The sequence below is a fragment of the Durotheca rogersii genome (assembly GCF_024521655.1).
Source record: "Durotheca rogersii strain YMJ 92031201 chromosome Unknown GGS23scaffold_13, whole genome shotgun sequence".
Lineage (NCBI taxonomy): Eukaryota > Fungi > Ascomycota > Sordariomycetes > Xylariales > Xylariaceae > Durotheca > Durotheca rogersii.
Genome location: NW_026251244.1, coordinates 382,267 through 406,171, shown reverse-complemented (window position 1 = coordinate 406,171; position 23,905 = coordinate 382,267). Strand labels below are relative to the sequence as shown.

Below are 23,905 nucleotides of genomic sequence, written 5' to 3'. Positions count from 1 at the left end.
GTGTGCCCATGTCCTAGACCTAGGTACCTACAGCCTACGACCTTACCAGTGGGCAGGCAGGTATATAGGACTCGGACCATACGCATGGACATACCTAACACGTACGTAGGTCCGCGCACTCGCACACGTACGCGGGGGCGCACGTCTGGCTGTCTGCACGTTATCGATAACCACTCGCCGCGCCCGAGTGGAACGACGGTGTCGGTGTCGAAGCCGGCACGGCAGTTGTGTGTGGCGCGCGCGCGCGTGTGCGTATGCGTGTGCGTGAGTGCTAGGGGGAGAGGAGGACTTGGGTGCTGCGTTGGTTGCCTCGCCGGCAGTCCCCAGCGAATGGACGAGGCGGCCGAGGGCGGGGATCTACTAAGCCGGTGCCCTTCGAACCAATCAGCCAGCGCTCCCGGTTTGGGGGTGGTTTTTTTTTTTGCGAACCGTCGGCAGTGAAGGCAAGGCAAGGCAAGGCGAAGACGAGGCGATGCTCACTTTTACTCCGCCACCGTAGCGGGCACCGCGTAACCGTACCGTCGCAGCAGGCAGCAGGCAGCAGGCAGCAAGAAACACAGCGGCGGGGCGGACAGGGCGATGCGGCGAAGGGTCGCGCGCAGCTAAGCCAAGCCCGAATAGAACGTGAACCTCTCTTTTGGGGGAGGGACTTGCGGGGGGGGGGGTGTCGGTCTTATGTAGGAGAGGAGAGAATTCGTTCAAATCGTGAGCTAAATAAAAAATTTTTTATGGTCATCAAAAATGAAAAATTGAAAACGTTCAAAGCATTTGCCACTAAACCCCCCGGGCGGTGTTCGTCTTCTTCTCATATGGGTCGAGTCCCCCCTCCCCGTCTCTCCCCGACCGACCTATGGGGTTTCCCTTGTTGTTTAAACTCCCGAGAGAATACCCACCCTCTCTCCAGCACCCCTTAAGAACCGAAGCCGCCAGGCACATTTTCCACGTAGACGTCGCCGCCGCCATTCGTAACCGTCATCGCCGTCGCTGCTCGTTTCGTCGTGTACAATCTCATCCAGGGGATACCAGCCCACCCGTTCGCTCGTTCCTTCATACACCCGGACCGAATTCACCTGCCGACTTACAGAAAGAAGGTAAAACGCAAGATGAGAAGAGAGAGAAAACGACAGCACCAGTAACGGAAGCAACGACAACGAAAGCTCGGAGGGTCCAGCGCTTCCTACCGCCCCCCGATTAGGTGTCCTCTGACATCCCAACTTACACAACCCGCCAGAACCGCAGAAAGCCTAAAACCGAGCACGAGAACCGCCTCCTGGCCGGGCCAAGAACAAGGAGAGGACGATGGCGGCGCCGGGAGATATAGCAGGGTTGATCCTCGAGACCCATACACGGCGGGGGTGGATGGGGGCGGCATGTTTACGGACAGCCTGCCAACCCAGCATCTACCGACTCGCTTTCATGACGTCGTCTCCCCCCCGCCACCTTATTCGCCAAGCAAGGCGATACGGATGTGGTGAGATGGATCTAGGCCTCTTTTTGGAGTATCGCGTATAGGCCCGCATGCGTCAGGAGTCCTATCGGAACGGGTGCCCCGTCGAGAGAGAGGGAGGGAGAGAGCCAGCGGGGGGAGAAGAGTGGTGGAAGATGGCCCATCAGAGGCTAGTCGGTGAATCGCTGGCTGGTATTTCTCAGCTGTTCCCAGCCTCTCGGGGAGGTTGTATAGTCCATGCAAGTGCAGCCGGGCTAGCAAATCCAACCGGGGAGGGTGGCGGGTGGGAAAGGCTGGATGGATTATGCCTAGTCGCTGATCTCTTCCCCCTGCAGGCAGCGAGACAACGATCCACTCTGGAGCCTGCCTATAGCTGCACCTGACGTGTGACTTGGACTGTTTGGGGAAAAGAGGGAAGAAGAGGAAGCAAATAAAAAAAAGAGACGAGCATGCTCCCTGCCTTTCTCCCTTCTAGTCCGCCCTCCCGGTCCGTCTTTCTGTCTGCTATCATCTGCGACGTCTCCTGGTGCGCGAGCTTATACGTGACCCTTTGCCACAACGAGGGTAGAAAACGAAGAAGAAAAGAATTGCGCAAAAGTGCAGCCCGAGCAACGAGACCAACTCGAAGAAAAAAAAAAAAAAGAACAAGGGGCAGAAGACGGAATTGAAGTCGACAATATGGGGCTGGAGGACCACAAGCCCTAGTTGGCGAAGAGCCTCGCCCTCTTTCGATGGCGACGATGATGGCTAGCCTGACTCGTCGTTGCCTTGCCGTGGCGGGCAAGGTAAAAGAAGGCAAGCCAGGTGAGTCGAGAATATATTTTCCATATGCTTTGGCGCCCCTTACCCTCCCCGCTACCCCGACTGCTCGTCTCGTACCGAGTCGGGACTCCCTTCTTTTCTATGCAATCCGACGTCGTGTCAAGGAGTCGATAACAGCATGCTGGCGCCGATGCTAGTCCTACTGCTCCTATATATTTCCTATATCGGAGGCGGCAACCACGCTATCGACGCCGTCTTTGGTGCTGACGCTGCCGATTCTCCCTGTCGTCGTCGATTATGAACATCACCGCGCGTTCCCGCTCCCTGGCCCGCTCCGGCGGCACGAAGCCGGGCGGGCGGATGTGGTCCAGGTGAGAGCGGGGGCACGGCAGCTCATGCCAGTTCAGGATGTGGGCGAGGACCTCATCGGATATGAGGTTGTACTTGTGGAGGTGCCTAGCAAAGTCATAGTCTGGGCGCATGTCGTGCTCCGTCATGCCCTCGGTCAGGATGTGCTCGCGGACGTGCATCAACCGTTGCCGAAAGTTCTGGCTGCGATCGTTCCCCACGTTTTGGGCATTGAAGCGAAAGTCATCGCAGAACCAGCAGTCGACTTTGGACGGGAGGTGGTCACGCAGGTGGAAGGCGGTTATATGGTGGATCCAGACCTCCGTCTCATCGAGACCGAACTTTTCGTCGCAGCCCCCGAGTCCCACGAACTCGCACGGTAACAGAGGGGTTCCAGGCCCCGACATAGGCATGGGGTAAGCAAGCTCTTGGCGGGCGGCGGTGTCGTGGGTGACCTGCGTATATTCGCTGTTAACCGATTGAGTGGCAGAAAAGCCGGCGCTGTATCGGGTACTCTCCGTCATGGCAGAAGACCCGTGGCTGGGCGGGCGTATGTGCCGAGGTGTACTAGGGAACGGGGAATAGGTGGGCTGCTGAGACGCGGCGTAGCCGGAACCCATCGGCGGCGCGAATGCTAATTGTCGAGTGGTATTGCCGGCACCCTCAACCCAGGCGTCGACGGGAACTATGGACTGATGCGACATGACAGGGACGCCGACGCCGACGCCGCAACGGTTCTTCCAGGTGTTTGCGGGGAACCCGAGGCTACTATCAGGACAAGAGGGGGGGGTGGTACGAGATATTTGTGGGCACGCCTCGACAGGCAGTAGGAACTGCTTCTCGAGCTTGCAATGTTCGACACTCGGGCAGCAGTAGTGATGCCGCAACTCCAAGGCCGAATCTTCGAGCACGAACGCATCAACTTTCAAATCAGGACCAGAACCGATGATCGGGGTCGGGTATCGGTCGAAGGGCCTACAGCGTTATCAATCCAGATGAGGGAACGGGGGGAAGGAAGGAAGTATATTTAACGCCACGAGGGGGGTGGCTGCGGCGAGTCCAGGTACGTTCAATCTTGAAGAGAGGATTTGGGAATTGCCAAAATTTGGCGTGGATTGGCGCGAGGTGAGGTAAGTCCAGCCCTTTCCCCCAACTGGATACGAGAGTTCTCGGGAAAGAGGAATTTCCAAAAGGAAAAGAGGGTGAGGGGGCCCTCCGCGGGTTCTCTTCAAATAACAATCTCATGTCGACCAGAGAGCCTCACTGGCTTTGGCTTTTTCAGTGCAGGGGTGCGTGGGTATTATGGCCCTTATTGGGCCCACGAAAGAGCGCAGCTTTCATCCTCCTTGCCGCTTGTTAGAACCCTCCATCTCGTGCGTTCCTACTCCCAAACTTGCATCCCCCCGGTGCTACTGCATGATCAGATTGCCTCCTCATCCGCAGTGACAAGAGTCACAACATGAGAACCCGGCCGCATGCCACCTGGTGTGCGGTTATGGGGTGGATACCCACCCAGGACGGTAGCGACACCATTTACCTATTCAAACCGAGGTAGCCCGGGCTCGCACCTATCCGTGGTTCGAACCGGAAAAGCGACGCTCTGCAAAGGAGCCCAAGATAACCCACCCCCTTCTCCCGTTCTGCTCCAATCGACCTCACGTTGGTTTGCAGACGGGGGAGGGGAGGATTTTGCGAGGAACGCGGAGTCAGTTGGGCCAGACTGAGTTGCTCTTAACATAGGGAGCCCGTGCTCGGGATTCGTCACCCCCCTCCGCCCCACCCCCTTTTCCGCGTCATGGAGCAGCCTCTTCTCTGCGCGGGCTAACAGTTCAGACCGGTCCCGTATGGCTAGCCAAGGCGGAGGGGATTGGCTGATTCGGTTTGTACAGAGGAGAGAGAGGCAGAAACCGGGTTCCGGAGATGTCGACCCTGATAAAACTGCCAAACGGCTCGTCTTTTGAACTACTCTGGCACCGCCGTGGTATGTCCCCGCAGGGTTATCGAGATATCTCCCGAGGTGAGCCACCCTTCCTTCGTCCGATCGTCTCGGGAAATTTCGTGTTGTGCGGTCGAGAATCATCATCGCATCAAGAACAGGTCCCTCTTTCTCGACCACTTCTCATCCCCGAAAAATCGTTGTGTGACACAATCACTGAGCGCGAGCTAGGACGTCGTACGACCTGGTGTGCCCAGGACAGACACTAGGTCGCCCGTCTATGTGTTACGTGTGCGCTCGCCGTAAGACCCCTCTCTCTTCGGGCTATTCACGCCTCCCGCTGGTTCCCACCTTATACCTACATTCTACTCGCGCATCCAACCGACTGCTCATCGACGTATGTGAGATCGACAAGCTAGTTGGAACCGAAGCCGGTTCGCCTACGAGTCCGGAAAGACGCCTCCATATAGCACTAGGCCACAATCCAGTGGCAAGATGGAGACAACTCGGGCGGGATACCTAGCTCCCCTGTTGGAAACCGGTAGGTATAGCCATGGGTATTGAATAGTTGTCTTTTCTTGTTCTTTAAGGATCAGACATCCATGCGCGAGGGACCCATCGCAACCCTTGACTATGGCGAGGACCAAAATTGAGTGGTCCACGTTGAGGAGAAGGGGGAGGGCGACATGCATAGAATCGGGGTGGGTGGAGGGTCAAAGGGGGATGGGGGGGTACCGTGGCAAAGCGGAGAAGCAGAGCCTCAAAAATTCCCCCACTCATGCCTCCCCCCGTCCTTCCCTCTGGGTCCTTTGCCCGCCTACGTCCTCGCAATGACGAGACATACCGTAGAGAATTCGGAGTTTTAAGCGAAAAAAAAAAAAGCCCCGTGGCGGGCCGCACGGTACTTCACATCCTGGCTTGCCGATGTTTTTTTTTTTCACGATCCATAATTGTTGTGCGCGTTTCCGAGTTCCGATACCCAGTTAGGCGGAAGGCGAGGCGTCGACATACCATAGTATAGACGTCGCAGGATGCTGGATTTTCCGGCTTAAACTCGATTGTCCCGATCACAATGCTCAAGTAACCCTCGTTCGGCCTCGCTTAATCCTAACGTGGCAGGTGAATTTCATTTGGGCTCGCAAAGCACCCTAGCTTTCGCTACGACATTCGTGAACTGCGGATGGCTGCCATTCTCGTCGCCAATTTTGATAAGGCCGGGAAATGCGACACAGCATATCTCGCGGTCTGTCAGGCTCTCTTCGTCTTCTGCTCCGATATCCTCCATGGTAGACGGTTCGAATAGGATCATCTGGTGGGCTAGAATTCTAGGCATGTGGACCTTGAATGTGGCCTTCTGCACTACCAGCAAGCGTGCCAATTCGACAGAGCTATTTACCAGCGTACGGAGCGCTTGATCTCGGGCATCTGTCGTGTTAGCATCTGTGATGGCGTCAAATATGCGGTTGACTTTCGTGATTACGGATTCGGTCGTTAGCGCCGTTTCCGCCCGCATCCTCGACGTGGCCTCCTTTCGAAGCATCGTGAGCGTCATCGCGCGCCATTGGTTCACCGATTCTGCGGAGGCTACTGAAAGGGTTAGTGCTCCGCGCCGAGGCAGACCCGGGGTGGCGTACTGAGAGACGCAAGATCCCGCTCTACCCGAGCTAGGCGGTCGGCTTCATCTTTGGCAAGGCCGACAAAGTAGGCATTAAAGATAGCCTCGACTAAGATGCTGGATACTACACTCTGCAGGAGATGCACCTTGGCCGGCGCCGCAAGCTTCTCGTACATAGGCACGAGCTCGTCGAGCTCCTGGGTGATTGCTTCGTCTGCTCGGGCGAAATCTGTGGCGTCATTAGCTCACAGGATCCATCCCTCACGCGCTGTCGAGCCATCCTACTAAGCTTAGCCCGTCGGAAGTGCATGATAACCCAATTTTGCAGGCCGTTTCCGAGCTTTGCCATCGCGTCCCCAAACTCTTCATCGCTCGCCTGGTCCCCCCTAGTAGTGCTCGTGCTAACCCATTGCTTGAGCCCGGCGATGTGGCCCCTGAGGGAGCGTATTTCTTCGTCGCGCTCCCTCAGCTCTCTCTGCAAAGCGGCCTGGCCTTCGCGCAGCTCGGCTCGTTCGGCTTCCTTGACCTCGACTTCTGCGCGCAGTAACCGCAGTTCCGTGTCGGCTCGCAAGAATGGCTGGCTCTTCTGGGAGAGTCTATCTAATTCCCGAGAGAATTCGACCTCCATGGTAGCGAGCTCCCGCTCGAGCTCCGCAATCCTGTCGTCCCTCTCCCGAAGCAAGGCGCTCTCCTTCTCCTTCGCGGCCAGGGACGTGCCGCCGTCCTTGCCCCCCAAAGTTGTAGCATCGTGCGTGCCGTTATGATCCGAGCCGGGCGAGGGGGACGAAGAGACGGCGCCCGTCAGCTGGGCGCGGGGTGGGACGGAGATTATGCTGGTGCTTCGCGAGGAGCCCGAAGCGCGGACGGCATGCGAATTGCCACGTCGCTTGTCCGGCGGGCTCATGACGTCGAGGGTTCGAGGAGAGGACGGGCGCAGGGATACAGCCAGAGAAGATGTCGCGGGGAGGAAATGGCGTGCAGCAAATTTACCAGGCGACACATGACTTGCTCGAGGGTTCTGCCTTGAGTACTCACGTGTACCTGCGTAACCTGGCGTGTGGGTGCGGCGGGCACGTCGGCTTGAGGTCGCCAGCGCAGCGGGAGGAACACGGGAAATGCCATGGTTTCCTATTTCCAGCAACGCGGCGCAGCTCGACACGCTGGGTGGACCTGGGCTGGCGGCTTAAGTTCGGATATACGGATGTACGGCTTAAGTGCCTGTCATTTATCCTTGTATCCAATCCTGGAGATGCCTGCTGCTGCAGCCTCGATCGCAACAGATACCTGGCGTCACCCTTCCGATCTGCTCGGAGGTACCCAAGTGAGACCGCCTGCATCGTGGATCTTACCTGTCGGTGGATGATATACTCCTCGCCGCAGACGTGGACACTTGTAGGTTAGGTGCCTAGTAGATACTTAATCTACCTAGGTACCTAGGTGTTCACATTTTGAGATAGGTAGGTTCTCACAATCCGATTCCGACATCACCGTTGAGCGCTAAGCGATATCAATTTCCGCCTCGACCTCGTACGCTTCGTCGCCGTCGTCCTGCTTCTTCGCGCCCATCCTGCAGATGGCGATCTTGTCGAGGGGGGCGTCCTCCACCCAGACGAAGTCGTCGTAGCGGTCGAGGATCCCCCGCGCGTCGATGGTCGACTTGTCGCGCCCCTTGCCTTTGCCCTTGCCCTTCCGGTCCCGCCCCTTGACGTATATCGTGTTGACGATGGTGGCGTGCAGGAGCAGCGGCCGCTCCTCCGCCGTCATCAGCCCGGCCTCCTGGAAGACGGACCGCAAGTGCTCGCAGAAGCGCCGCAAAGTTCCATCGGTGTCGACCGGCGGCGCGTAGAGCACCGACGCCTTAGACGCCGACGGCTGCATCGAGTGTAGGCCCTTTAATGTCACCGGCAACAAGGGCGGCGGCCGGGCTCCCTCGTCGCCTGGCTCTCGAGTAGGTTTTGTAACCGCCGGGTCGGCCGAGGCGTCGGCCTGTAATATGGTAGCGGCGGCTTCTCTAACGCTCCCTAAAATCCTGCTGGGCACTAACGTCTTCAGCAGCTCTACGGCCTTCTCCAGCCCTTCGTCTTTCGGGAAGCTCATAACGCCAATCGTCAAATGAAGCGTACCGAGCGGCCGGACAGCTTGCTCCGGTATGGCGAAGCTGTCTGGGCTAGTCACATCAGTGCTAAAGGTGGATAGACTGGTTGAGAGCTGAAGGCGGGACGTTCCCGTAACGAGCGGCAAGCACAGGAAATGTGTGGGCACCGGCCGTGGAGGCATATTTCCCGACACTATCCACGCGAATGCAGCAATCTGTGAAAGCAATTGGTTTCCTCTGAAATTTCCCTTCGTGTACTTTGTCTCTCTTTCGTCGCTTAGCAGGGATAGAATCTAGTCTAGGAGAGCCTCATTTGTAGACATTTACAAGGCCGGCCAAAACCCGTGCCTAGGTTGGTAATCCCGCAACGATGGCCAATGCTTATTCATCCCTTTATGGTTAGGCGCGCAGCTGTCTGTCTACCAGGTAGTAGTAGGTGGTAGTAGTATTAATAATTAACGCCTGTGGAGGAGGCACCTGAGGTAGGTATGTAGGTAGGTAGGTACCTAGGGCATGTATGTATGTAATAGGGGGCAACGATGCAACGCACGGTACGAAGCCGGCACAGAGGCAACGAATGTACCGGTTAGAACAGGCAACGAGACTTGTAGATTAGGAGGCGCCCGTAGATTAGCAGGCAATATTTGCCGCATAGACGCGCCGCAGGAGAAAGAAAGAAGGGGGGGGGAGAGGCAGAGGGACAGGAGAGTTTACCGTGGGAGGTAACTCAGGTATGGGTATGCGTTAGGTAGGTAGTAGTCCTGAAGGTACACACGATAACACGAGGTAGCAGCGCAGACCCGGGACGAATTGTGAATATCTTACTCCAGTATTGTGTGTACGCATATATATATACCTAGGTAAGATATTTGTCGCGTCCGGCACAGGGTTGAGGGTACCCAAGGTGGGCGAAGATTCGAGCTTTGAAGGCTCCGAATATTCCCTGGCTGCAGGTTACGGACCCGCGTGCCTAGGTACCCTAGAATCAATCAGAGGTGCCCCCTAACTTACCTACCGAGATCTCCAGACTGAGAAGTAGGTGCTGAGCTGATGGCTCCAGGTGCAATCCGTCTACCTGGTCAATGCGGTTCTGCAACGTCCGATCACCCTCCTCAATTCGAGCACGAAAAACCCAAGCAAGCGTGTCGAGAGAGGGGGGGAGGGGTGAGGAGGGGTGAGGAGGGGTGAAGACGACCAAGAACCCCCCCCCCCCCCTTCTCAGCCTGGAATCTCTTTGGACACAGAGTAGGGCCCGAGACGTGTCAGACACCTACCTAGGAACCTGCTTCGCACGCATCTCCCCAGCCGGCTATGGGAAAATAATTATATAGCGGTGGGATTTGGGTAGAGTTAGGAACCCCCTTTTCAGATTGGAAAACGGAAGAGGTGCGTTGGCCGTATATGAATAAGGGAGCACCGCAGCACCGGGAAGCCGTGCGTCACCAAATGAGCGCAACTAGGTTATGACGTAGCGAGGTACGTCAAGATGCGCAGGCGTGAGAAAATCCGTCCCTCTCTCTCTCTCTCTCTCTCTCTCTCTGCCTGCGCATTTTTGGCCGCCCCAACCTCTGCAGCGCAGAAGCAAAGCTACCCCAGAGGTATAATAACGAGATACGAGGAGGGGAATTGATAGAGATTTCATTCCAGCTTGTATTCACCCAGCGCACCGTGCCCGCCCGGCCGCGAGAAGCTCGGCACTTCCCAAGACCAGACCCAGACGGCAGGGCGCCCAACATGTCCTATACCCTGCGTCGGGCTCCAGTATGCGCGAGATCGACCACTTACTATTAATAAGACCACCGCAGAACGCAGCCTCTTCTCTCTCTGCCTACTAGTCCTTAGCTTTGCCGAGATGCGTGGGTACGAGGAGCAGGCGTGGGTATATTAGAAGTCAACTGATAGTTAGGCATGATGACCTGTTGTCTCCCCCTCCTTTCCCTTCCCCTCCCTTCCCCTCCCCTCCCCCCTGAAAAATTTCGAGCCGCCTTCGTTGTTTTTCGAGGTGCTCGAAGCATCCTTCCCCAGCTAAGGATGCGTCATGAAGAAAATAAAAATAAAAACCACAAATGAGCCCATCCGATAGTCGTAGTCGCGTAGACGGCCGCATAGCGCAACCCAAAGTACCACCTGTCTAGCCCCGCAGTCGATGGTTAAGTCGAGTTGAAGAATTTCTTGAGCGTCTTTTCTACGTCGGCGTACTCCCCCTTGAGCGTCTTGAGCGTTTCCGTAATTCGGGTAATGCAGACGGTCTCATCCTTCACGGGCGTGCCGTCGAGGTCCTCCTTCTTGCCGTACCGTTGTACCTTCTCGCAGCTGTCTTTAACCTTGGTTAACCCGAGGGTCGCAGAGGAACCCTTGAGGAAGTGGCCGAGTCGGTACAGCTCATCGAGATTCCGAGCCTCCCTAGACAACAGGGTCGGATTAGCCTTGAGGGTTTACAGAGCGCGCTCTGATGGAGGTTGCCGTCGAACAACAGTAGTAGCAGCAGCAGCAGCAGCAGCAGCAGCAGTGGTGGTGGTGGTAATAGTAGTAGTAATAGTAGTAGTGGTAGCAGTAGTAGTTATAGTAGTAGTAGAGTAGAACCGATGGTCGCGAGGGCGAAAACGTCTGGTCCCTGTCGAACTTACAGAGCCGTGTCCATTTTCTCGAAGGTCTCCTCGGCTTGCTCGAAGAAACCGTAGACAATAGATTTGCTAAATTCCCGGTCGTCTTCACTGTCGTCCATCTCGAGGATCTGGCTAAAGGTCACGATGTCGATCGCATCCCCCAGATCGGGTAAGTTGCTGGTGTCATGGCCATCATCATTCTGCGCGGGCGGGAGCGCCGCTCGTTAGCCTCCGTCTTATCGGCCGTCTTCTAAGAGGGAAAGGGAGCGAGGAATCGACGCTAAAATCTCATCCATACCTGATCATTGGCAGCCATGATGTTGGGCTGTGCGGTATGGGGAGGAGCAGGAGGAGAAGGAGGAGGAGAAGGAGGGGAGGGAGGGGAGGAAAGGGTGTACTCTTTTAAGAGGCCACACGTATCGGAGGACCAGGAGAGAAGGAATATCGCGACAGAAGAGCCCTTCGAGACGAGGTAAACCCACGAGTCACAGAAGGGAGCAGGGGAATTGGTTGAATTCAGCTTGGGGAGAAGGTCGTGTGGGTGGCTTTGGGGAAAAAACCGCGGCGATTTAACCACTCTAGTGTTGATCGAGGAGCCTTTAGGTGGGGTCTATCGGTAGGGGACGATGGTGGGAGTGACTGAGTTGATGGCTGATCTGACGGGGTACCTACTTAGGTAGGTACGGGTAGGCAACAAGTCGCACACAGTGTATGTTGTGATGTTATGAAGTAGGTACCTACATAATAGGTAGGGTAGGTAGGGGATGTAGCTTCGGCCAACATACGGATAAGAAGGAGGGAGACAGGTGATGTCGGAGGTTAGGTGGGCGTGTATGAAGTAGGTGCCTAGGTAGGTAGGCTGGGGACGTGTGCTGTAGGTATCGCTCTCTCCCCCTCCGTCCCCCTCTCTCCTCTCCCATTCTCTCTCTCATTTTTTTTTCTCTCCGAAGGAAGGGTGAGCTTGAGGTCCAGTCTTCACTTTGTTCACAGGCTGTCAGCATAGATGGAGGGAGGGAAGAGGAGGGAAGAGGAGGGGAGGGGCACCTCTGCCGCCGAATCATTGGTACCAAGACTGGGTGAGGCCGGTCGAGGCTAGTAGCTACCTGCCTACAAGCCTACCTCCCACCTGGCTGGCTACATACATACATAAGGTAGGTAGGTAGGTAGGTACCTAATTAAAGGAAGGGACCGGACTGGAGAGACATGTGTTTTCTCAGACGAGGTTCCGGGTAGAAGGTACAACTATATACAAATGTGCGCGTCTAGGCTGGCTAGCAGGCAGTAGAAAGGTGCAGGTCGCAGTGTTGAGGGGTCCCCCAGAAGGCCAGGCAGGGGTGCCTCTTATGTACCTAAGAGGTAGGTACCTAGGTAGGAGGTAGGTAGGCACCTGTAGGTACAGGCAAGCACCTATTTTAGAGAGAAGGGGATCTCCGTAGCGCCTACATGCACACATAATTCAACCATACCTTCCGCCTCCTTAGGAGGCAGGCAGAAAGCAGCAGGCAGGGTACCTGCACTACCACGTCAGGGGCCCGCAGGCGGATGTACCTGCTCTCCCTACCGGGTATCTCCTTACCGTACGTGCATGCCTTGATTGTTGTACCCACCTGCCCGTAGGGCCCCCTAATGCTAGGAGGTAGTGAACGACGCCTCCTTACTTTGCCTATTTCGCTAAGGCAACTCAGGGTTTGCCTGCCGAACCCCCCCGCGAGGCGCCTAATATAGGTAATGTAAACTACCCAATGCCGGCCGGACGGAGGCGGATAGAGAGAGGTATGCAATAAACCCATCCTTTCTCTCTGCCTGATGAGCTCCGTAGGGGTTCCCCGTTAAGGTCTCAGACAACGTCACTGGGTGCGGAACCATCCACGCGTGCGATCAAGTAGGCAGTTGGTAACTAGGTATGCAACCGCACGGAGGAGCGCTAGGCTCTACGCAGCAGGCCGCCTCTATGGGTTTCCCATGGGCTCCCGTATGTGGATGCCGGATTGGGAATCTGCAAATATCACAACCTTTCCATATGAGATCGATATCTTCCGTTTCCCAGTGGCTAAAATAGAACGTCTAAAATATGGTGGGCAATCCTTGAACCGACTATCGACTTCTCAAAGTAACCCCAAGCAACATTTATACCGAGTCTCGACTTGTCCTTGTGGTCTGCCGACTACTGTACGACCTAATAAAATCTAGCCATCCATCATCACCCCAGCCAGCAGACAGGATTGCCAATGAGAGGCCGTCTCCGCGCGTGGAAAATACGTATTGCCCCTTGCGCCCACCCAGCCTGCCTCGAGGGCACTGCAACCGACCTCCGTGCTTTACACGTAGATGTACCTACCTGCCGAATTACCATCTCGTGGGCGACGACGCTCGCGGGCCGGTCTTATACAAGGCAGCTACGGCCTACGTACACCACGCCTACCGCATACCTGGTACAATCCGGTACATAGCACGCCCTATCTGTATAATGGTCTTTGCCAGCGGCAACGGTAACTAAGAGGTATCTATACCGGGGGTTAAGCTCTATCCGCACGGCCTCCGGGCTAACACCACTATCGGAAGCAAATCTGTGCAATACAGGGTACCTCTATGCCTGCCTGCCTTAAACACCAGCGTACCCAACAACCGGCGTAATTCCACCACGATCAAGGATTCGCGAGATCCAACGTAGGATAACGAAAGGCTGCGGTTGATAGATACACTTCTCAGGTCGACCATCCTCTGTCCTTCTTCGGCGCTCGATGATCTCGAATCCTACATAGCCTCTAAGCACACTAAGTACCTAGTATCATCCATTGTCGCTGGCTATCCTACCACTGCCAGCACCACCATTGCTACCACCACCACCACCACCACCACCACTACTATTACTACTACTCCCATCGCTGCTCTAATCGGCATTGTTGTTCTTGTTCTTTTTACTGTTACTATTATCGCATCGCGCGAGCGCGACCTCAAAAATCTCACCCCGGGTATCCCCGGTTCGTTTGATTCCCGTCGCAAATCTGAGTGAATATCCGCCGTCAGTACGGCCCAGCTCTGACGAGGAGAGAGAAGCGGGAGAGACGGAAAAGCTCGCAACGCCCCCCGCGCCGGCATAATAAGCATCGCTGGAATCTTCTATGATCGGCGTTGACGCACCCTTTCTACGATATTGCATGCTCCCCGGTCTACTTGCTTGCGTTTTGACCTTGTGGAACGCTTTGGACCCTGGGTTGCATGCCCGCGTTCCGCCAAGCTAATCGTATCAGCTCATTGTGCTACTACTCCGGTCCTGTGCCACCCGCCGAATGCAATATAGTGACGACAACTCTCATTAAGTATGTGACGGAGTTAAAGAGTCGTGCTAACAGAGCAGTCACTTCGAGCATGGCATCGTGCTACTGTGCGTAGTCAGTCGAGCACGGCACTCGGCTATAGAGGCCGCAGTCCCAATTGTTACCACACGTCTCTTTCGACGTTTCATTCGAAAGGCCTACCACCCCTCGTCCTCATAGCCACCGCGGGGCCCATGTGAGAGATATGTGATGAGAACGAGCCAGCCAATATCCCGGCGCCTGCTCCTCCCATTCTCTGCTTCTTATCTATCTATTAGGTATTCTCTTCGTCTTTGAACAATCACAAGACCTCCTTCGGGCCAATGGACAAGTCGGATGCAGTTAACGGAGGCGCGGTTGCGCCCACCACCAGGCGACACGGAAACCAGAGAGACGGGCGGCAAGACAGGCAGACAAAAGGAGACAGAGACCCATCCGCCGGTAGCTAAGAACAAAAGAAAAAGTTACAAGAGAGGCGTGGCTCAATAGGTCATGTCGTGATCTAGGACCCCTGAGATGGGTGGCCAGATCAGAGGGCAGCGCGGGAACGGCCTCTTCGTTTAGTGGCTACATCTGCATTTGCCTTGGTCAACTGACAGGCCGTGGGAGCTACCTGCGATCAAGAGGTACGCAATACTCTATATCTACCTACCTACCTACCTACCTACCTACCTACCTACCTACCTACCTACCTACCTACATGGCTTGTACGCTATGCATCCTCTCTCCACTGTGTCGCGGACGCGGTGCTCCTATTAGCCCGCCCGTGGCCCGTTACACCCCTGCACCGAGAGGCTGATCACGTTGTTTTATAATTCTCGAAGCTCTTTTGCGTCCCTCCAAATCTGATAATGAGGGTGGGGTTCCGAATCTGGAAGAAAAACGTCATAATCCAGACCCTGGATTTCCGTGTGACGTGCCACAGCACAGTGTCGTGCGCACCCTGCCCGAGTACGAGCTTATAGGGAGGTTCAGGGCGGGTAACGCTCCGGGCTATGGACCGCGAACCCACCTAGACCCGAGGCTAGAGGCTAGATGCGAACGAGGAGGGTACATACAGATCGAATCCGCACGCTGCTACGCTCGCTGCAACACGATGAAGTTGTATGGTTACGCCTCCTAGTCCATAGTAGTCGAGACCATCTTCATCCGCCTCCGCGACGCTCGGTTGCTGGCGACCCGGCTGCGATCTGGACATACCTAGGTATTCCCCAAGAATAGCCCCTCGGCACACTACGCACGAACTGCATGCCTCCATCCCCAATACGGCCACTTCATTGGGGTATCGGGGGTCGACGGGGCCGGCGGCCAGGAGCCTGTAAAAAAAGCCCGATGGCGTCGTAAAACTCGTGCCGTCAGGTGTCGGCATTGCATGTCGCACTGCCTACATATGGATGTACGTATACACACACGCCCACGCCCACACACACACACCAACACACCAGACACCAGACACACACGTACATATATATATATACGTAGGCAGGTAGGTAGCTATGGATAATCTGTCCGTGTCTAGACCCCAATCCCCCCCAACTCGAAGGAGGCGGGGTGGGGCACGAAACCTGAGCTTCCGGGCTACCGCTGCCGTGGGTCTCCGTCTTTTCAACATGGCCTGATCGTGCTATGCCTCATCTTCCCCTATCTCACCAACGCATATACATAGCTAGGTAGCACAACATCTCCCCGCAAGCCGGTGGGTTGATTCCCACCGTCAGTCAGAATAGTCCAGTCGGAGGTTGTCGGGATGAGGGACCCTGGGCCAAGGAGCCCGACTGCGCATTTGCCCGCGCTATTGGGAACTAAGGTTATCTCGATGTCACGACTACACAGGATCTTGCCGCCGCGATGCCACGCCGGCTGGTATGTATCCTAGGGCCGTTGTGCTGTGACTCGGGGGAGGGGTGATATACCAAGACCTGATTCGACCGGTTCCCCTCCCTCGCCTGACTACGTTCTAACAGCAGCTGAGCAGTTCTGTCCAAGGATTGGCCGGGTCCTATCCATATCGTCGTGGCCTGGACTTTTTGTTTCCCCTTTCCCTCCCTCCCTCCCCGCCAGCGATGGCCGCAGTCCCCGGTAGTAAGCGGTCCCGTAGCAGCGAGGAGCGTCTGCTGTGTATGTGTATGTATGTAACATGTCGGCAAGTAACATCTTTTCCGTCCGCTCTAACTGGTAGTTTTTGTTTGACCCCCCTCCCCCCCCCCCCCGGCCACCCACCCACACACACACACACACCCTCGGTCCATCAGCCCACGGAATAACCATTTGGAATTCTGAAGCCAGGGCTCTTACTAACATGGTAGACATATGCCGGAATCGGTCATTCTGTATTTTTTGAGGGCCGATAACGACGTACAGGTCAGTATTATTAGAGCAACCGGATCTCTCTTTTTCCATTGTGTTTTTTTCTCGGACCTCCTAAATACAATACCCCCAATCCATATGTAGATCCTCCTTCCGGGCTTCCCAACGCCCGTCCCAGTGGGGGAAAAGGGTGGGAGGAGTCCACAGAACGGACATTCCCGGTGCAGCTGCAGTGTCACGCCCCAACGTGGGAAGAGAGGATAGCTAAGTAGGAGAGAAAAAAAGCATCGTGCATCTTTCTACCAACGGGACCAACGGGCATTACGCAGCCCCGGGGGATGAATGCAGTGTTATGTAGGCACCTGTTCCCCCCCCCTCCCCCGTGGAGCTTGGAATCCAACCAGAGGGGCCACCTCTCGCCTTTAGGAATTTCTCTGCTTTCGTTCCTCGTTTACAACAACACTCGGGACGCCACGGTTAGGAGCCACGCGGCATCTTGCCAGCCACCCTCGTCGGGTTTCGGGGGCGGGATGTGCGCCTCCGGGCGGCCGACTGCGCCTTCGAGGTCCGCCGTACTCGCGCTGCGCGGGACGTGGCTATCCTCCGTCTCGCCGTCGGATACGTCGGGTCCGTCGTCCTCGTCCTCGTCCTCGCCCTCCTCGACGGAGAACAGCGACCACATCCACGAGCTCATGACGCCGCCACCCTTCTGGCTGACGAGCCTCCGAACGGCGACCTCGTCCGACTCGTCCGCGTCGATCCTGAAGGCCTCGAGCTTCTCGTCGAGGCCGACGAAGTCCGGCCCCTGCACGGAGTCGTCGCCCGCCGCGAAGAGATCGGGCCCGAAGTAGCCGTCGTGCGCATGGCGTTCGACGGGCGTCCGCGGGCGCGTCCTGGTCCCGGCTCTGCTGTGGGAGCGGCTGCCGTAGCGGCTGCCTTGGGAGACCACATCGCCGTCGGCGCTGGCCGTGCTGCCTCGGCGACTGTCCCGCCTGCTCGCGAGCTCCCTCTCCCTGGCCAGCTCCCGTTCGTACGCGTCCTCGTCGACGTCGGGCGTGCCGCTCAAGCTGGTTGAGCTCGCCCGCGACACGAGCCACGCCTGCCCCTTAGACTCGCGCGCCTCGGAGCTGAGCAGGGCGCCGGCACGTAACATCCAATCGCTGTCGCTCCGGTCGGCGCGATCACCGCGTCCCCGTTCCTTAGCGCCGGACGGCCCGCGGCCTCGCGAGAGGGGAGACAGCGCACCCAAGCTAGCACGCTTCGCGTTGGCGGAGGCGAGGTGAGTGGTAGACTTGCTCTTAGGCAACTTGGCGGCCAGGGGTTCGTGGACAGACGAGCGGCGGCGGTTGGGCGAGTTGCCTCGGGTTCGGGAGGGAGACTGGAGCAGCCTGGGGGTCGTGGGGGCGGACTTGCCCTGCAGGTAGGAGACGTTGTGCCGGATGGGGGGCGCGACGAAATCGGGGAGAGCCTCGGGATCGGTCAGAGGGAACTTGGACGTGAGGGGTGCGAGGGAGAGGTGATGGAGGTTGGTGGAGGATCTGTTCTTTCGGCGCGCCTGGTTGGCGTGTTGCTTGTACGCGACATCCATGGTTCGGGGTCTCCCGGCAGGGCAGGCAGGCAGGCAGGTCGGCAGGCAGGTAGGTTAGGTCGCAGGTATTCCAAGACCAGGATTCGGGCGCAGCATCAGACGAAGATTAGCAGTAGAGACGGGGGATGGGCGTTAGGGATGTGTAGAGAAGGGGAGCCTTGCAGAATTAGACGGGACAGATTGAATCCATCGGTAGTAGGTGAATTAATAGGCAAGTTTGGGCGGTGGGTGGTTGCGGAAGGAAATTGTCGAAGCGATTGCTCCCAAGCCAACCCGAATACGGGACGGACCAGCGCGATAGCGCGATAGGTACCTAGCCAGGTACTTTGCTGCTACCTCTCTCTAGGGACATCTTGGCGGCGTCTTAGGGCTTATATGGGGCGCGGCAGGTAACCGGCAGGTACCACGTAGGTACGTAAACAGGTATACACGTGTAGAGGGACAGAGCTGGGGTGGAATTGCGAAAAAATGACTTGCAGATCACCCCTTCTTTTTGCCCCCCCCCCCCCCCCCCCCCCCCCCGGCAAGGGCGAACTTCGGCAAGGTATGGGGTGAAGCCTATAAAGCTACCTAAACTTAGGTGGACGCCTAGGCAGCTTTAGGTGCTGCACACCTGCGCTGGCGCTGGCGCTGCGCTACGCTCCAGCGCTACGCTCCGGCACCACCGCAACTCGAGCTGCATGTAACGTTAGGGGGGAGGGGGGGGGGTATGCCTGACGAGACAGCTCCATCCGGCGGCCGGCAGACAGGCGAGAAGTAGGAGACCTTCCCGAGGTCCGCCGACCCATCGCGGAGCGAGCTCTTAATAAGGAGGGATGCTGTTCCTTGAGGTACCTACGTTGTAGGGAAGAGGAGCACTAAGATGCACGTAATAAATGCCTTTTTTAAGCACACACACTACCTCGGTCGGAAGTTCCACCAATGCCGCGATTAGGCACCGTACCGTATCGTATCGCGCCGTACCTCGCCTCCATAAGCCGACCCAGGGGGATATCCGAAAGCGCGCCTCTGTATGCACATTAGGTTTCTTGGGTGGGTAGGTACTACGTGGTACATGCCTACACTTCCTGCCTAAGGTTCCTACTGGCCTTGTATGTACTCATAGTGCGGAAGACAGTGTTTTTAAAAAATAGAAAAAGTTTGACCACAAGAGTCTCTGTATAGAGGCAGACAGATCAAGTCCGTCTTCTCGACATACCAACATCCCCAGAGTCCCTATATTCATCCCTACATCTAATGTAGGCACCTGACAGCCAACCCAAGGCCCATGTCACCTGTCGTCGACCGCGTTGTAGGCTGCGCCGAGACAGCATCATAACCCACCCACCTCCCCGGTCGGCTCCTCGTGCTCGTACGAGGGGGTTGCATGTATGTGTGTGCACAATGCGCAATCTCCGCAACATTCGATATAATTCCTGGAAATTGCCAGCCGACCTAGAAGGAGAGACCATCACATCCGGATGCTGGGACCCTGCAAAAGATGAGGTTCTATGTACTCTCGGCCCAAGCGAGCAACAGGGCCGCATCCGTCTACTGAGGATCTCGGAACATGCGACGGCCTCGTCCCTGGACATGTGAGTTCACACCATTTCCCGGCAACGTCCGACACCCTCGTTGCTGACCGACGCCCGCGCCCCCCCCCTCTAGAGAGTGGCTGGAGGTCGCATCGTGGGATGCTTTGAGTCCCAGTCCAGACTTGGCTGTCGACAGGATCGTGAATTTGCATCACTTCGGCGATACTCTCACGACATGTCTCGTACTAGCCGGTGGAGACATAGTTGTCGTCCAGGAGTCGGAGGGGCCGACTCCCCGAGACCAAGTCCACGTCGAGATCGTAGGTTCCATCGACGAGGGTATCGCTGCCGCAGGCTGGTCCCCGGACGGAGAGCTGTTGGCTGTCGCCACCAACGCGAATACGGTCGTCTTTATGAGCCGCAGCTTCGATCCCATAACCGACGTGACTCTGACTGCCGACGACCTCAAAGCATCCAAGCATGTATCCGTCGGCTGGGGCAAGAAGGAGACCCAGTTCCAAGGCAGAGGTGCCAAAGCCCTAAGGGACCCAACCATACCAGAGCATGTGGACCAGGGCGTGCTCAGTCCCTACGATGATGGCAGTACTGCCATCAGTTGGAGGGGAGACGGCGCCTACGTGGCCGTCAATTCGCTCGAGGCAGGTATCCGCCGCGTCATCCGAGTGTACTCTCGAGATGGGGTACTTGACAGTGTTAGTGAGCCAGTTGATGGCATGGACGGCGCCCTGAGCTGGAGGCCAGCCGGGAATTTGATCGCCGGCATACAGCGCCTCGAGGACCGCGTCGACGTTATCTTCTTCGAGAGAAATGGTCTCAGACACGGCCAATTCTCCCTGAGAGCCCCTGAAGGCAGAGTGCTGGCAGGGGACCAGATTCAGCTTCAGTGGAACTCGGATTCCACCGTTCTAGCCGTGGCTCTTGATGACCGTGTTCAGCTGTGGACTATGGGCAATTATCATTGGTATCTAAAACAGGAAATCTCTACACGGAGCCGGCCGCTCTGCCTCACCTGGCACCCCGAGAAGCCGTTGCGCTTTACGGCTGCTATGTCAGGTAGGTAGGCCTGAGTACGCATGGACGTGCTTCCGATGCTAAGTCGTGTTATAGGTAAGCTGTGGCTTGCCGAGTACGTGTTCGAGGTAATTCGCGGGTCTCTGACGCCGCCATGCGATTACGGCGCGGTCGCCGTTATCGACGGCGAAACGCTCAAGCTGACCTCTTTTCGGACGGCTAACGTGCCTCCCCCGATGGCGCTGTTCGAGCTTCAAGCACCGTCGCCTATTATTGACGTGGCGTTCTCTCCCGCCAACACACTCATGGCTATCCTCCACCAACATGGCGTAGACGTGTACGAATGGAAAACCAAAGGGCAACGCTCTCTAGTACCGGCTCTGGTAGGAAATGTGACTTTTTCTAAGGATGACCCGGGTGAGGAATGGACCCCCTTACAAATTTCTATCACCGAGAATAGCGTCGTTCATTGCTTAGGCTTCGAGACGAGGGCAGCCGTTCGGTCCCACCCCCTTGATCGAGCCACCGGCGAATTCGCATCCAGCACGAGTATATATGCAGGATCAATGTTTGGTTTCGTCCGCCTTACCCAAGCAGGTTCCACTGGTGTGCTTCTTCAAGACTGTCTCGGCGGGCTTCATGGTGTGCCCGATCAGCGGGATGAATTTTATTCGGCACGTCTTCCTGCGCAATTCCCGTGGAGCGAGGTCGTCGATCTTGCCGGGAGCATCGTCGCCGTAGGACTGTCTAGATATGGACATCTCTTTGCAAATTCTCGTTTGCTACTAAAGGGTTGCACGTCTTTCCTCATCACACCGGCTCACCTCATAGTTACAACTAGTAATCATTTAATCAAGTTCATTCACTTGGTCGATCTAGCTGGTAAGTGGCCGAACTCCTGTCGAGGGCACTTGGTGGCTAATGCGTCGACGCAGGTCTGGAGGTGCCCCCCGACGACCCCGAAAATGACGAAAGGTGTCGGAGCATTGAGAGAGGAGCACGACTTATCACGGCGATGCCCACAACGATGAATCTAGTTCTTCAGATGCCGCGGGGGAATCTAGAAACGATATATCCCCGGGCTATGGTCGTGGCAGGAATCAGACACCTGATCGACACCAAAGACTATGGAAAAGCGTATTCGTATTGCCGGACTCAGCGCGTGGACATGAATATTCTCTATGACCACAACCCTCACCAGTTTCTTGCTGATGTTGGGCTCTTCCTGGACCAACTCGGCGACGTCTCATACATCGATATTTTCCTCTCGTCTTTACGGTGAGCTCACCCCTATCCCATCCCCAATCCCATCCCTCTAACACGATATAGAAATGAGGATGTCACACAAACGATGTATAGGGACACGAAGACCATACAAACTCTGCAGCAACCGGAAGCACATTTGAATGGGGTTGCCATCAGAGATACTCAGGGCACTTCAAAAGTTAACACAATCTGCGATGCCGTACTCTCTCATCTCCGGGCGCGCAAAAACAAGGATCATGGTACACTACAGAATACCATCACTGCCAATATCTGCAAAACTCCGCCGGCATATGAAGATGGGCTGTTAGTTATTTCAGCTATAATGCAGGAGGCTGAGCAGCTAGCCGAGAAGGCTGTCGAACATATTTGCTTCCTTGCAGATGTCAACGTCTTATATGACGAAGCTCTCGGTGTCTACCATCTGGACCTAGCACTTCTAGTTGCGCAACAGTCGCAACGAGATCCTCGTGAATATCTCCCATTTATACAGAACTTGCATCAGTTGCCCGAACTACGACGGAAATTTGCCATCGACGATCACCTCGGCCGGCATGAGAAAGCCCTAGCTCATCTCCAGTCGATACCGTCGCACAAGGAGGCACAGGAATATACAGTCAAGCACGCCCTCTACGCTGCCGCCCTAAAGTTTTACCGCTACGACCAATCGAACCTAACCATACTCATGGGCCTTTACGCTTCGTACCTTGAGTCCAGATCCCGGTTCCGTGAAGCGGGTCTCGCCTACGAGTCCCTCCATGACTACACAGGAGCTACTAGGTGCTACCGTGCCGCCGGGCCATCCTGCTGGCGTGAATGTCTCTTCACGGCGCAACAACAGTCGCCGCCTCTAGGGCCCGACGCACTCAGGGACCTTGCCGGAACCCTCGCAGAAGCACTCTACGAGGCTAAGGACTACGCCTCGGCGGCTACAATCCACCTCGATCACCTCAATGCAGTCGAAAATGCGATCTCGTGCCTGTGCAAAGGGTACCTCTTCGCCGACGCGATGCGTATCGCCGTGCAGCGTGGGCGTCCTGAGCTCCTCGGTACAGCCGTCGATCTAGGACTAGCGGAGGCGCTGAGCAGCAGCACCGAATTCTTCGCGGACTGCAAGGCCCAGCTACGCGCGCAAGTGCCGCGGATACTAGAGCTGCGGCGCAAGGCAGCGGAGGACCCGCTGGGCTTCTACGAGGGCGAGCGCGCGGGCGGCGGCGACGGCGACAACGTGCCGGACGACGTGTCGGTAGCGGCGAGCTCGCGCATCAGCACGAACGCGAGCCTATTCACGCGGTACACGGGCAAGGGGGGCAGCGTGGGGACGACGGGGACGGGGGCGAGCCGGGCGACGAGCCGGAGCCGGAAGCGCGAGGAGAAGAAGCGGGCGCGCGGCCGCAAAGGCACGGTCTACGAGGAGGAGTACCTCGTCAACAGCGTGCGGCGGCTCGTCGAGCGCGTGCAGGCGACGAAGCCCGACGCCGAGCGGCTCGCGTCCGGGCTCGCGCGCCGCGGCATGCACGAGCGGGCGCGCGCGCTCGAGGCCCTCGCCGCCGAAGTCATCGAGGGGTGTCGAGCCGCGATCGCGGAAGTGTTCGTCGTCGTCGTCGTCGCCGGCGCCGAGAGCAAGGGGCCTCCGGCGGCCGAGAGGACGGGCGACGAAGGGGAAAGGGAGGGAGGAGGAGGAGAGGCGGCCTGGCGGCCGGTAGGCGCAGACGCCGTGCTCTACGAGAACCTCGAGGCCGCGTGGAGGAAGCAGGAGCCCCCCGTCATCACGGGATTGGAGAGGTTGTCGCTGCTGGGGTCGTGAAGGGGTGACTAGGATAAAGGGGGGGGCGTGGATGACGGAGAGAGAGAGAGAGAGGTCGTGTCTATAAAACCCTGGTAGTCTCTACACGTAGATAGGTGAACGGACAATTGAAAACATCCAGGGCAGGAAACCGGAGACTCGTCTACACGCATGGTTTCTATTCGATGCCTCGATATCCCGCGGCCCCGCGGCCCTCGCCCTTCGCGAAAGGGGGGGTTGGGGGGTATATACATACATGCGCTTCTTTCTCTTTGTTCGGCCTCGCCGT

General features: G+C 56.9%; 5 protein-coding genes across 5 annotated transcripts; 1 reads left to right on the top strand and 4 right to left on the bottom strand.

Moving 5' to 3' along the window:
* Nucleotides 1-1,989: 1,989 nt before the first annotated feature.
* GGS23DRAFT_97187 (uncharacterized protein) lies at nucleotides 1,990-3,605 on the bottom strand. The gene is made up of 2 exons (XM_051521429.1): nucleotides 2,495-3,605; nucleotides 1,990-2,251 (listed from the first exon to the last, which is right to left on the bottom strand). The coding sequence occupies exons 1-2, from the start codon at nucleotides 3,259-3,261 to the stop codon at nucleotides 2,149-2,151; spliced, it is 870 nt and encodes a 289-aa protein (XP_051371081.1). The 5' UTR covers nucleotides 3,262-3,605; the 3' UTR covers nucleotides 1,990-2,148.
* Nucleotides 3,606-5,619: 2,014 nt separating this feature from the next.
* On the bottom strand, nucleotides 5,620-8,385 carry GGS23DRAFT_605677 (RNA ligase-like domain-containing protein; the record flags this gene model as incomplete). The annotated part of the gene is made up of 4 exons (XM_051519796.1): nucleotides 5,620-6,077; nucleotides 6,128-6,337; nucleotides 6,394-7,007; nucleotides 7,640-8,385. 4 exons carry the CDS (start codon nucleotides 8,383-8,385, stop codon nucleotides 5,620-5,622), a joined length of 2,028 nt encoding a protein of 675 aa, XP_051371080.1.
* A 1,761-nt stretch (nucleotides 8,386-10,146) lies between these two features.
* On the bottom strand, nucleotides 10,147-11,366 carry GGS23DRAFT_96906 (histidine-phosphotransfer domain, HPT domain-containing protein). Its single transcript, XM_051521428.1, has 4 exons — nucleotides 11,250-11,366; nucleotides 11,108-11,187; nucleotides 10,831-11,009; nucleotides 10,147-10,606 (listed from the first exon to the last, which is right to left on the bottom strand). The coding sequence occupies exons 2-4, from the start codon at nucleotides 11,123-11,125 to the stop codon at nucleotides 10,354-10,356; spliced, it is 450 nt and encodes a 149-aa protein (XP_051371079.1). The 5' UTR covers nucleotides 11,126-11,187; nucleotides 11,250-11,366; the 3' UTR covers nucleotides 10,147-10,353.
* Nucleotides 11,367-16,365: 4,999 nt separating this feature from the next.
* GGS23DRAFT_572068 (uncharacterized protein) lies at nucleotides 16,366-18,499 on the bottom strand. Its single transcript, XM_051516606.1, has one exon. The coding sequence runs from the start codon at nucleotides 18,019-18,021 to the stop codon at nucleotides 16,885-16,887; it is 1,137 nt and encodes a 378-aa protein (XP_051371078.1). The 5' UTR covers nucleotides 18,022-18,499; the 3' UTR covers nucleotides 16,366-16,884.
* A 780-nt stretch (nucleotides 18,500-19,279) lies between these two features.
* GGS23DRAFT_96794 (IkappaB kinase complex, IKAP component) lies at nucleotides 19,280-23,755 on the top strand. Its single transcript, XM_051521427.1, has 5 exons — nucleotides 19,280-19,595; nucleotides 19,669-20,609; nucleotides 20,664-21,449; nucleotides 21,503-21,845; nucleotides 21,897-23,755. The coding sequence occupies exons 1-5, from the start codon at nucleotides 19,405-19,407 to the stop codon at nucleotides 23,635-23,637; spliced, it is 4,002 nt and encodes a 1,333-aa protein (XP_051371077.1). The 5' UTR covers nucleotides 19,280-19,404; the 3' UTR covers nucleotides 23,638-23,755.
* Nucleotides 23,756-23,905: the final 150 nt, after the last annotated feature.

Bases quoted from the DNA above. Each gene is read 5' to 3' on its own strand.
- GGS23DRAFT_96906 (XM_051521428.1), bottom strand. The intron at 10,607-10,830 runs GTAAGTTCGACA...CCTGTTGTCTAG, and splicing joins GAGAAAATGGACACGGCTCT to GGAGGCTCGGAATCTCGATG.
- GGS23DRAFT_96794 (XM_051521427.1), top strand. From the start codon at position 19,405: ATGCGCAATCTCCGCAACATTCGATATAATTCCTGGAAATTGCCAGCC. The intron at 19,596-19,668 runs GTGAGTTCACAC...CCCCCCCTCTAG, and splicing joins ACGGCCTCGTCCCTGGACAT to AGAGTGGCTGGAGGTCGCAT. The intron at 20,610-20,663 runs GTAGGTAGGCCT...GTCGTGTTATAG, and splicing joins CTTTACGGCTGCTATGTCAG to GTAAGCTGTGGCTTGCCGAG.
- GGS23DRAFT_572068 (XM_051516606.1), bottom strand. From the start codon at position 18,021: ATGGATGTCGCGTACAAGCAACACGCCAACCAGGCGCGCCGAAAGAAC.
- GGS23DRAFT_97187 (XM_051521429.1), bottom strand. From the start codon at position 3,261: ATGTCGCATCAGTCCATAGTTCCCGTCGACGCCTGGGTTGAGGGTGCC. The intron at 2,252-2,494 runs CAGGGAGAATCG...TTCTCGACTCAC, and splicing joins ATGTTCATAATCGACGACGA to CTGGCTTGCCTTCTTTTACC.